At 36.8% G+C, this 13,013-nt stretch overlaps 2 protein-coding genes across 2 annotated transcripts; one reads left to right on the plus strand and one right to left on the minus strand.

Moving 5' to 3' along the window:
* The first annotated feature begins 2,096 nt into the window (after positions 1-2,096).
* Positions 2,097-8,114, plus strand: LOC131951437 (NADH dehydrogenase [ubiquinone] 1 beta subcomplex subunit 2, mitochondrial). Its single transcript, XM_059313840.1, has 3 exons — positions 2,097-2,256; positions 6,018-6,141; positions 7,646-8,114. The coding sequence occupies exons 1-3, from the start codon at positions 2,162-2,164 to the stop codon at positions 7,715-7,717; spliced, it is 291 nt and encodes a 96-aa protein (XP_059169823.1). The 5' UTR covers positions 2,097-2,161; the 3' UTR covers positions 7,718-8,114.
* Positions 8,115-10,345: 2,231 nt separating this feature from the next.
* On the minus strand, positions 10,346-12,238 carry LOC131951460 (5-hydroxytryptamine receptor 2A-like). The gene has a single exon (XM_059313880.1). It carries the CDS (start codon positions 12,236-12,238, stop codon positions 10,346-10,348), a length of 1,893 nt encoding a protein of 630 aa, XP_059169863.1.
* Between the last annotated feature and the right edge of the window lie 775 nt (positions 12,239-13,013).

Consider the following 13,013-nt stretch of genomic DNA (forward strand, 5'->3'; position numbering starts at 1 on the left):
CTGGTTTAGTCAGGCTCAGATGGATAGGAGTTGTGGAGTTGTTGAGTTGTGGAGATAGACTTGCGGCAGTTAGGAGTACGGGCTCATTAAGAAGCAGCGGAAAGTTTTAATGGATGAAGGGGTGAAACAGGCCATAGACCTCCATGGGCTGTAGATCCACAATGATGATTGGATGACGTAATTAGCTGATGCAGAGATACTGAAGATGAATGATACTATGAAGGAAAGACGAAGCGTTCTCGTCTAGCACTCAACTTGGCATCAAGATGGTGAATAAGTTATTAAGTATGTGAGTCATTGAACAATTATGTAAGCCTATTTACATAACATAAAAATGTTTTTAATTGTGGGCAGTCCTGTTTCATACATTCTGAAAGGTTTTTGGTTTTTTTTTTTTCTTTGCATCAGCAGGAACTTCTTTAATTGTATCATTAAAATGGTCGTGGGGCAGTGGGGGGGGGGGGGGGGGGGGGGCGGGGACTTACCACCTGCCTACTCCCTTGTCTACAATTAACATTCACCTAGACAACAAGTACTGGATGTTGTGTGGTTTAAAAGAAATCACCAAAAAGACAAAAGATTGGTATAGTGTAAAAAGCAAAAGTAAAGTACCCTTTCAGATCTCATAGTCGGTAGGGTGTATTTTTTTTTCTTTAACCTCGACATTTATATGGAGTGTGTAGTCAGCACTATGTGCACATCCGCTTACACTTTCTCCTACATGATTCAGGTATCCATCAGAGCTGAGTCGACTCAGGGCGCCACACGGACTTGCTCGTATGTTGACCTATATTTAGCCGAACATTAAGATACACAAACGCATAATGTACTTAAGCATTGTATTAAGACTAAAAACTATCTGTTTTCTTTGACTGTCTCATTACGTCATTTTTCATAAAATGTTTAGGTCCTTCGGGGGCGCCGGGCGAGGAACTCATTAAATGCCTGAAAGTTTTATTCGACCGTCAAGCATCATCTAATATTGTAGTGAATTGTTTGGAACGTCAATTGTGCAAGATGAAAAATTCGTATCTTAATAAATACTTGTTAATATAGCATGAAAATTGGATGAACTATAAGGCCAAGCTAGATCTTTAATTAGAATATCTTAGTGTTAGCTAGGACTAAGCTAATATTATGGAAATCCAATTTAATTAGGTGTACATGGTGATATTTTCACATTATTGGCATGTTGTAGGTATTATTTTGTATGAACCACTTATTGATGTTTATATAGTGTATATCATTGTAAAGGGAATTGGCTGTAATTTCAGATGATAAGCTTATTAAAATTTTAGGAGATCGCGGTAACTTTTTATATAGACTCTATAGACCTACTCCAAATAACTCTATATTATAGTTATTTGGGGTAGGTAGGTTAGCACAAACCCGGGGTAATTTTCACAGGTAAGCGCTAGAATTCTCGCCGTGAGCAGGGTGTCATCCGAGACGCTTGTGGGTGGGGTATATAAAACCGGCGGTTTAGCCTTAGGCCTAGAGGGGATGGAGAAACGACGGCCGTAGCCACTAATTTATGCAGTACACGTGTTGGTGCTATAGTCTTCTTAGATGCGCACTACACGAGTGATTCCTGGTCAAGAAAGATACTGTACTGTTCGCACAGTCAAATAAAGATTTACAGTTTACAGACTTCATTTTTAATCTCTGTGACATTGTGACTGAGAGCAAGAAACTATAGAGGAAGAAAAACATTACATTTGATGGAAGCGAAAATATTAAAATATCTCTGTTTGGACGAGAGGCTTTGGAGAGTTATGTTAATCTAAGAGTTCGATAAAAAAAATAAAATGGGCCTAGATCTAGATTTGTTTATTTATTCCAAAATTTTATTTCCCCTTGAACCACTCTTGATCTGCCAATGACCAATGCATAAGGTAGGTTACGGAAGAGGAAAGTTAAATTGCATGTAAAGATAGTAATTTTAGTTTTATTTTGTCATTTTACAACTGTGTGAATCTAAACTTCATTTTAATTTTATTTTAATTTTATAACGGGTAAACAAAGCTAAACTAAACATTATGCATGTGCCGTAGAAATAGCCAAAAGTAGAACTCTTATATAAAAGAAACAACAGAAAGTCCAATAGCATAGCGACCTTCCTGACATTAGGCCTAGATCTAGTTCTAAGTGTATATTGAAAATGTCGTTGGCATTGGGAAGGCTACGTCCGATTGTTACGTTTTTGGCCAAACGTAACAGACAAGTAAATTTGGCTACTGTACGATATGAGGGAACGTAAGGAATATCATTAGTTTTGGTACCATTTTAGTTGTAAAGCCAGTGTTGAGTGTGTATGATGGTTGAGGTTCTAGTTCTAGATCTAGATCTAGAAATCTAGATCTAGAATTCTAGTCAGTAGACTACGGACTGAGTAGTCAATAGCAGTGGCGTAGCGAGTGGAGGCCGACCTTAGGGGGGGGGGGGGCGCCAAAATGGGTTGGAAAAGCAAATTGAAAGTTTGAGGGGGGGTGCAAATCGAAAGTTTGAGACTTTTTCTCTGAGGGGGGACTAGCTAGATGATAGGGACGGACTAAAAGTATAGATTTTATTCTATATGTTCTACATAAATTTCGTTCGGGGAGGGTCGTCCACCCCCCGCCCCCCCCCCCCCCCCCCCCCAGAGAGATCATGATGCCAGGAGGAAAAATTTTTTGGAAAAGAAGTCACAGAAATAAAGTTTCTCCTCAGTCGGCCTTGTTTGTCCATAATGTGTGTCGTTGACATTTTGCATCAATGACAGCCTTTGTACTCTGTCGGGTTTCTGCTTTGAACCCATGCTTTGTTATTTAATGAGCATGATAAATGTGGGCAGAACAGGTGGTTGACCTATTGTTGCAATGAGTTGAGGGCAGCAAATCACATTAACTCCATCTTTCCGCCTTAAAGTTAGTATTTAACAAACACAATGAAAACCAAGAAGGTTGGAACATTTTTGATTCTATTAAATTCTATTAAACATTATGTGTAGGCCTATAAACTTACTATAAAGGAATTAAAACGTGTTATTAATACCACTATATGTATACGACCTATGCACATTTCATTACATTTAATTGGGTGTGAGTTGATTTGCACACTCAGAATATTTAATACAAACAAGTATTAAAAAATTAACTGGGAAAATGCAAAATATTTCAATTTTGTTTGGTGCTGCAGCGTGGTCGAGTGGAACATTGCGCAACTGTCGCACCGCAAAACGTGGGTCCATCAGATTCTTGTTTCCATTTAGGATTCACTGAAAATTATATTTATGACTTTACTTTTCCTGTTATTTACAAAAGGATGACATTACTTTTTTTTTTTTTTTTTAATTCAAATAGTATAGGCCCTATACTCTAATTTCTTCTCCCTTGTGATAATTTTGCTTAATATTTAGGCCTACAGAGAAAAATGTATGTAAGTCTATCACCAAACAAAAACTATTTATTCATCACAAATAGCCTACCGCCTTTGCCTTAATAAAGTAAAAGAGCAAAGTTCTACTAACCATATATAGTGCACTTTTTCATTTGTGATATTTTCTTGATTTGTGACTACAAAAAGTCTTTTTCCTTAAAAATATTCTTATGTAAAATTTATATTTATTTATCATAGTTATTTTGTCAGCACCTAACTAGGCATTTTCGGATTTATATCCTTTAAAAGATAGATTACCCTAATGCTTACTTTTCACCCTTAGTTATTACAACTACTGCTGCTACTTTCATGATTGTAATATTATTTTTAAAGGGATTTTGCCCTATAATAGTAATAATACTAAAAATAGAGGCATAATTTAAGCAAAAAATATTACTAATATATAAGATCTTCTCAAGTTGCTGTATGCTTAAATAAAATACATCTGAATGTTTCTTACACTGAGATTTGAGAATAAACTAGCCGTCCTCAATAATTAAATCTTTTTATATTGGAATTTTACTTATAAGGGTTAGAAGTGATTTGGAAAGGGATTGATTTAACCCTTTATTTACGGAATTAAGTTCTGAATGAAATTTTTTCTTAAACAATGTGTTATCATATTGCTTTTGGCACATTTAAAGCATATGTCGAAGGAAATTTCGTTTCATAAATTTTTAATAGCCCAAACATGTATTGGTACTTATAAGTACCGTCAGGAATGTAGGACATTTTTTCCAAAAAAATTTTTTTTTACAAAACAGGAACAAACAATACTATTTAGTAACTAATAACATGGCAATGATTATAAAAATCATTTTTGTAATTTTCACACATAAATGTAGCACAAAAAGTGTATTTTGAGTACGATTTTTACTGGATTTTCTATCGGAACACATCTTAGACCTCAAACACAAAAAAGTTGCCGACATGTCATGCTCCCTCATTCTTATCTGTGGTCTTTTTGGTGTAACAACGGTTGCCGGACTGAAAAGGCTTTTTCTGGAAGCTTCCAATAGCTATTACAATGAGACGCATAAACAAACAAAAGCCTAGTCATTCAGCACACAACTAGGGCCTACTAGTAATACTAGTATAATTGTAGGCTACTAGAATGTTATGACAAGTCTACACTACAGTGTAAAGTTCATAAATAGAAGTGAGCTCAATGTATTTAGGATAGTCGTAGTGGCCTACTGTTTTCTGTTTGCTGGTTAAAAATTTACCATATAGATCTATACTATATGCAGAAATATGGGCTATTACTAGTCTACATGTATACAGTACGTAAATGCTAGTTATTGTGGGCAAGGCAGTTTATTGTAGTAAATATAAATAACAAATTAAATATTACTACTATAACTAGGCTTTGGTATACACATGAAGTATACTAAACCTAGTAAATGAGCCTGCAACTGCTACCTTTATTCTTTATTCTTGTTATTCTTTTACTACTAGAAATCAACATGTTATTACAATATTTCTATGGTAAAACATATGCTAGCCTTCTTATAAATGTGTAAATATCATTTTTTGAGTACATTTCGATAATTAGTTATCAAAATAATATTTATGTCACTCCACATCAAAAATCTGCCATTTTCTAGAAATCCTAAAAAATGACCGTGTGCCCTGACGGTACTTATAAGTCCACTTATAAACATCGATCCATTACATAGACAATTTAATAAAAATTGTAAAACTAGAAGTTAGACGCGTTTGCCTGACTATTGAAGATGTCAATAAAAAATATTTAGAGTTGAAAACTTGAAAAATAATGTAAAACAAAGGGAAATCAGGAACGTGTGAGAGAACTGTACAGAACAACTGTGAACTACCGATACAGCAAGACATTGAAAATGGCGCCACACCAGAAATTTTCAAAAAATATCGATACCTCCAACTACCGGCGACTCAGTGGAGATAATACTATTAATTACCTCAATAATTTTTAAAATTCGTATTAAATTAAAAATAATACAGGCACTTAATTAAAGTGGTACTTATAAGTACCGTCAGTAGATAAAGGGTTAAAAGATATAGTTAACATATAGTTACAGGCCTACCCTAAATTAAAATATAAAAAACAACATCTTTTTGGTATATAGTATATATTGATCATACTTAAAGAGTAGCAGGACAATATACACTAGCATCCTTCTTTTCCTATTAAATGTTTGAATTTAAGGGCTTTAAGTAGAATAGTGGTAGGGCTAGCCAGAATTTAATTTATTGGATACATCACAGCAGGCTTAACCTTATGAATGTTTGAAAAAGGTTTTCTGTAAAGTGGAGCAATTTTTTTCAATTTCAAAAAGAAGTAGCTTTACAAACCAAAACAAAAAATTTTTAAACTTTTTAAAATTCTGGAGAAATTAATAATCCAAGATTTTTACTATAGCTTAACTCTCTAATTTTCAGTTCAAGAATACAATTCTTTCATATTAATAATTCTTTATTTGCTGACATTATAGTCTGGATAGCAAAACAAACAACATAATAGCTTCAGTACAAAACGCAGTATTTTTTGCAATCCTTTTTATGAAATAATAAAATGCTAGTACACTAGAAATTATTATATTTTCATGCCTTCATTTCAGAGTTGTCTACCGTAAACAGTTTCTTCAGGAGCCTCCTTCTTTGAAATTCGCTGGAACAGCCTTGAGCTTTGTATTGTGGTATTGGGTATTATATCATTGCTGGTATGAATTTGATCATTTAAAAGTGAGTACATTTCTAAACAAGTTTTAACTATTTGTTGTTCTAATATTTCTATTTTAAAAAATTTAATTTTCATCTTCTGATATAAACTTTTGCATTATAATTTTTTTTCAAAATAATATTCATTTCATTGTTTTTAAGGTTCTTGTCCTAACACATTTTGGTAAACTGATAAACTCTACATTGAAAAAGGTTTATATATGTTGGGAAACAGATTCAACATCATACACAAACAGTAAAAAAAATCTGTAGTTTTTATTCTATGTACTCAAATGTAAATGAAAAATCACATGCTGAATTCTAACATTACACATTAAAAAAATTTGCAGCAGCAGAATTCAAGATATAATATATATATAAATGTATTTTTATTGTTGAGCAAATAAATAATTTCAAAGTAAGTTGCTGTCAGTTTAAAGCTTTATCTAGTAGCCTACTTTATATAATGATTTATCAATTTAAAACAAGTGTAAAAAAAGTACTCTTAAGAACTCATCATTACTTAACCCAAACTTAAATGAAACACTTTTTATGCATCACTGTTGGTGCATTTATTAAACTTTGGCTGACCAAGCAGTTCTCACTCAATTTAGTGCACTTCTTCCACTGGCACCATTAATAACAGCTAGTCAACTACAGAATTTTCAAATTTGCTCGATCATTTTTTTTTGTGCTGAGATTTTCAGTGCCAGAAATAATGTTTAGTTCTGATGATATCATAATAATTGTTCATAATATTGCCTATAAAGGTTTAGCGCTATCAATAATTATACAAATTTTAAATTAATTAAAAAAACTGGAAATCAAAGTTTTTTAACATACATTTATGTTATATGTATATCATATGTTTATGTGTAAAAATACATGTGCGTATGTATGTACATATATAAGTATATTTGATATCTATGTATCTATATATATAATTCTCTTCTGGGAGCCGCTAGAAAACAAGCTGCAAAACGCGCCTAGAAAACAAGCTGTAAACGCGCTCCCTACCTCCCCACCCCTATATGGTTTTAGTGAGCTGTGTTCACTCTAAATGTTTACAAGCAGAGCCAACGATTTTAAACGTAGGGGGGGAGGAGGGGAAGGAAAGGGGGGGGGGGTTATGGTCCTTAACGAGCTACTTATAGTGTTTTAAAGAAATATTTTCAGTGGCAGCGTTGGTACTGTCGAATTCACAAATTTTGAATTACTGAAAAGTAGAAAAAACAACTAAATACTAAATAGCGGCATATGTTATGCCGCGGGCCGGCTCGTTATATATATATGTGTATAATACATGTATATAGGTATATATATGAGTCTGTATATACATGTGTGTATTTATACATATATATATATGTGTGTGTGTGTATATATACATATATGTATATATACATGTATATATATAATATACAAGTATATATATGTATATATACGTGTATATATACATAACTATATATATAGCGTTTATAATTATATACACTTTTTTTTTAAAATTTGTTTTTATTCAATTATTCAACAGGGACACGCTATCCCAGATGCTTCAAAATGGACAAATGAAGAGTTAGGGATACCTCCTGATGACGAAGAATAATATTTTGTTTCAAATAGATTTAGAAAAATTGTTGAATGATTCTTGTGTGAATACTGTCAATTTGCCATTGATTTCATTTAGTACATCTTTTGTTTGAATAAATGGCAATCAAATTTATAATTTTGTGCATATTTGTATGTCTGTAAGTCAGTTTTAAACGTTTATTGGAGATAAGTCTCTCGTCAACATGAGCACTGTGGTTGTTGACTGATATTTATTATAGCTAACTTAGTAGAGACTTGATGAGCTAAGCAATTTGTTACTTCCAAAGTTCCAGAAGATGTACTGTTGTAACTTAACTAGTAAAAGATACTTAGATACTAACCTGATATATATCTATTTGAAAATGTAAGTAGGGTATTTTAATATGTAATAAAAAAAGACTCAAATCAATTCATCAAGCCTCATTTTTAGAAGCTTTTATATATCTTGCTGTTGACAGTCTGTCAGTTTAGATCAAAACGCCTGATCGAAATGTCGGGCATTTTTAACCGATTTGTTTCAAAGTTGGTGTGCAGGTCAAGACATGAATACAATGCAGTCTGACATTAAATTTGGCTTAATTGGATGCCTAATTAATTTTTTATTAATTATTTGTCCGAATTAGTAGGCTTTCTTAACCGACTATTCTGCACTATTATATGCGCGTTATGTTCTTAAGGTACACAATGGTTTTTAGTCATGCAACTCTATTGTAAATTTAAATAAACTGAGTAATCTCCCCTAAACTTTCTCGAATATTCTTATACAACACTATGGGGAATGGCACCTCGGGATCTATAGACATGACTTTTAATCCATTTTTAATTAATCACTTTTTAAAATAGAATAGAATCTCGTAGAAAACAAATTGCGCACCAAGTGAACGCCAAACAATATGTGTATAATAGTGTTATTAGTACTTAATAAATTCATTTTTCTTATTATTTTTTTGAGAAATCGGAAATAGCGTAAATTACTACTTCCTGTCAACGGAAATCACTCTAAATTTGACAGAAGGCAGAAAATTAGATCGTTTACGTACATGTGAAATTTCGCTGATCTATCTGAACCAGTAATCAAGTTATATGATTTTGAAAAACCAAAAGTAGAATAAGTTCTACTTCCGGTTACCGGAAATCGCTGAAAGGTTGATACAGAATTACAGATTTGATATAATGCTTGTAATGTATATGAAATTTCATCAACCTAGCTGTAACGGTACTCACGTTATCGTGTTCACAGATTGCAAAGCCCAGTTTTTCCGATTCGATTACGCATAGAACACCGAAAGTCTGCATTTATAATTTTTGTCGGATTAAAATAAGTCCCATATACTCCATATATGATGAAGTACTGAGGTGTAAAACTATGAAAACTTTCAAAATTTCATGTGATTTTTGTGCACGATTACAATACTTCCTGGAAACGAGAAAGTAAAAATTTTAAGTACTGAAAGAAAATTCGTAAATGCTTTTATGTATTAATGCACTAAAAAGTAGAAATTAATTGAATTTCTTTAAATATATTATAAAACTACTATTAAATATCTATAAAGAAAAGTGTGGGTCACTTCCTAAATGTTAGTAAAAGTATCCAATAGATAATATAGTGATCCACAGTCACTAACAGCGTGAGTTAGCTACTGTAGAACAATCACAGTGTGGGTTAGCTACTGTAGAACAATCACAGTGTGGGTTAGCTACTGTAGAACAATCAGTGTGGGTTAGCAACTGTAGAACAATCACAGTGTGGGTTAGCTACTGTAGAACAATCACAGTGTGGGTTAGCAACTGTAGAACAATCACAGTGTGGGTTAGCTACTGTAGAACAATCACAATGTGGGTTAGCTACTGTAGAACAATCACAGTGTGGGTTAGCTACTGTAGAACAATCACAGTGTGGGTTAGCTACTGTAGAACAATCACAGTGTGGGTTAGCTACTGTAGAACAATCACAGTGTGGGTTAGCTACTGTAGAACAATCACAGTGTGTGTTAGCTACTGTAGAACAATCACAGTGTGGGTTAGCTACTGTAGAACAATCACAGTGTGGGTTAGCTACTGTAGAACAATCACAGTGTGAGTTAGCTACTGTAGAACAATCACTGTGGGTTAGCTACTGTAGAACAATCACAGTGTGGGTTAGCTACTGTAGAACGAGCACTGATATAGTAGGCCCGTTTTGTTGTTTTTACAAAACCACTATCAAGGTGCACGAAAAACATTTATAAAAAGAAATGGTCGGAATTGGGCCCCTAAACGTCATTCCCTCTCTCATGCTATTCATGAAGTTGAGAGTGCTACAGCTTATCAATAAACCAAATATTTTTTATAAAAAAAACTTTAATTATAAAAATAAGCTTTTAAATTTAATGCAAAGTCTAATTAGGTTAAAATTGAGATATTCGTGCATTGTCATCTGCAAACAAAATCTCTGGTTTAGAAATTACAAGAAGTTATAAGTGCAAGATTAGCGACAAACAAACAGACGTTGTGAACTAAATAAAAACCTATAAATAAAAAGAACTTCTCACACGACAAGTTTAAAAAGAGAACATTAATGGAACAGTTCTCTCAAAGATATCTTGATGAACTAGTTTATAAAAAAGTTGAAGTTGAAAAATAACTTATGGTGTATGGAACTAGTTTAAACGGCCCGTGTTTTCCAGCATCTTACTCTCGCTACCAACGCCCATAGAGCAGCCCTAACAGACTTGTTGCCACACAGGAGTATGGGGTTGATGGTGGAATTGGTGTAGCCTAGCCACGCGAACAACACAACGCTCCACCTAGGCAAAACCCGGCGATGGTAGATACTGATCGGTATGGTGACACTGAATGGAAGCCAGCACAGCATAAAACACAAGAGAAGTATTCCAATGTTTTTGATGGCCTTCATGTTCCTCTTTCCGATTTTAACATGGTTTTCAACGTTGGGGGATCTTTTTGATTTCTGTAGGTTGCTTTTTGGCTGTGCGAGTGTTCTGTTCATAGTCCTGTCTTGTATTGTTCCTATACGTGTCTTGTGCTGTGGGGACATTGCCTGTCTCCCAGAGACAGGGGGTATGGATGTCTTAGCTGATGTGGAGCAACCAAACATGTCACGGCTGACCCCACCCTGGCTATCACGGCTGACCCCACCCTGGCTATCACGGCTGACCCCACCCTGGCTGTCACGGCTGACCCCACCCTGGCTGTCACGGCTGACCCCACCCTGGCTGTCACGGCTGACCCCACCCTGGCTATCACGGCTGACCCCACCCTGGCTATCACGGCTGACCCCACCCTGGCTATCACGACTGACCCCACCCTGGCTATCACGGCTGACCCCACCCTGGCTATCACGGCTGACCCCACCCTGGCTGTCACGGCTGACCCCACCCTGGCTGTCATGGCTGACCCCACCCTGGCTATCACGGCTGACCCCACCCTGGCTATCACGGCTGACCCCACCCTGGCTATCACGGCTGACCCCACCCTGGCTATCACGGCTGACCCCACCCTGGCTATCACGGCTGACCCCACCCTGGCTATCACGGCTGACCCCACCCTGGCTGTCACGGCTGACCCCACCCTGGCTATCACGGCTGACCCCACCCTGGCTATCACGGCTGACCCCACCCTGGCTATCACGGCTGACCCCATCCTGGCTATCACGGCTGACCCCACCCTGGCTATCACGGCTGACCCCTACCGTGCTGCCCCGAACGACCCCGCTGCTCTCTGACGAATTCTGAAGTGAGATTTGGGAGCTTTTTGAAATTTCTGGAATAGTACTTCGTGAAAAGTTGGACCTCTGCACTTTGATAGAATCTCTGCTTACGTAGGTTGGTGTGTTGATGGTGTTGATTTTCATGAGCTGTTTGATGATGGCAAAGTACAGAGAAAATATCAAGACTATTGGGGTGAAGAAGGAAAAGATGAAAGTCCAAAACAATGATGTGGGGTCAATGACCGGGACACACACAAGAAACGTTTGGCCACACGAGCTAACGGTCACTTCCTTTGCTCGGAACCAGCCTGCTGAGATGGGCAGAAGTGCGAGAAACAAGGACAGCAGCCAGCAGACGGTAAGCAGAAGAAATCCAGACTTCAGTGTCAAAGATCGGTAGAGTAGGGGCCGGCACACGGCCAGGTACCGGTCGACTGCGATGGTAGCCACGTGATACACTGACAGCGTGCACCAGCAGATTTCCAGCGCATATCGCATGACGCATGCGCCTTGTCCCAGTCCCCACCGGCCGTTGAAGCCAAGTTCAAGGACAGCTAGCGGCATGACCAGGGTCGCCATCAGAGCGTCAGACACGGCCATGGCCAGGACCACGAGTGACGTCACGCTGGTCGAGCCGGATGGTGTGAGCCGCTGGTAGATCAGAGCCGCGGCCAGTGCCAGGTTTTCCGTGATGGTCAAGGCCGTGATGATAGCCACAACCAGCGTGAAGGGTGGGAGGGCGTGGTCACGTGACGTGATCAGCTGGTGGTACACACTCACTGGCTCGCCACACGAAGTGGTGTTAAGTGACACCGTAGTGTTAACCATCTTAACGCCAGGCCAGATCATGGTCTTGATCGCAACACAATCTTAAGAATGTTCACGTTCACAACACTAGCACAGCGACAGCAACATTCACAACACCATCACTAACAGCAGCTGTCATGTGGTAACAAGACACACAGCTGCATTAAATCAAACCGATCAAAACAAATCCATCCCATAATACGTTTTACTGCTATGGCTTCCAAGTGGTCTGTACTATTTGAATTCCTCTAATTGACCTGACGGCAATGTTTGTCTAACTCTCGTATGGCTAAAACCTTTTTTGTTTATATATTTACAATGACCAGATTGTTCCATAATGTGTTTAATCCATTGGGTTTGTATGTTTGATATCGAAACATGTTTTAAAACCACGCCTTTCTGTCAGTTATTCACGGCTCTAAGGATTACGTAACGTAGTTGAAGGCAGATCAGTCTCCCTCTACAACTGTAAATTTTTGTTCCATTCTGATCAACGTATTGATTGTATTATTGTTTACAGTGAGTCTCCCGAATAGCATCTTTTTACAAGCTTTTATTTGACTTGCTTCCTCTGTCATGCATTTGTATTACTTTGTCATGAAAACAGTGTTTCTTTCAGACTTTTTTTTCCGGGGGGGGGGGGGGCAGCATCATTAGGTAACTTACTTGTAAAAACTATAACTGTGCTCAGTAGGCTCAAAGGGACCAATCGCAATCCTTCCCCAGACTTCTTCATTCGTTATTTGGTCTCTGTATGATATCCTTAGTAGTCTGCATAAACATCTCATCTCCAGGG

This window comes from Physella acuta, unplaced genomic scaffold (genome assembly GCF_028476545.2).
Source record: "Physella acuta isolate Inbredline_101_S28 unplaced genomic scaffold, ASM2847654v3 ptg000813l, whole genome shotgun sequence".
Lineage (NCBI taxonomy): Eukaryota > Metazoa > Mollusca > Gastropoda > Physidae > Physella > Physella acuta.

Excerpts from the sequence above, each read along its gene's own strand:
- LOC131951437 (XM_059313840.1), top strand. The coding sequence starts at position 2,162 with ATGTCGTTGGCATTGGGAAGGCTACGTCCGATTGTTACGTTTTTGGCC. Across the intron at positions 2,257-6,017 it reads ACTGTACGATATGAGGGAAC|AGTTGTCTACCGTAAACAGT; the intron begins GTAAGGAATATC and ends CCTTCATTTCAG. Across the intron at positions 6,142-7,645 it reads ATGAATTTGATCATTTAAAA|GGACACGCTATCCCAGATGC; the intron begins GTGAGTACATTT and ends ATTATTCAACAG.
- LOC131951460 (XM_059313880.1), bottom strand. The coding sequence starts at position 12,238 with ATGGTTAACACTACGGTGTCACTTAACACCACTTCGTGTGGCGAGCCA.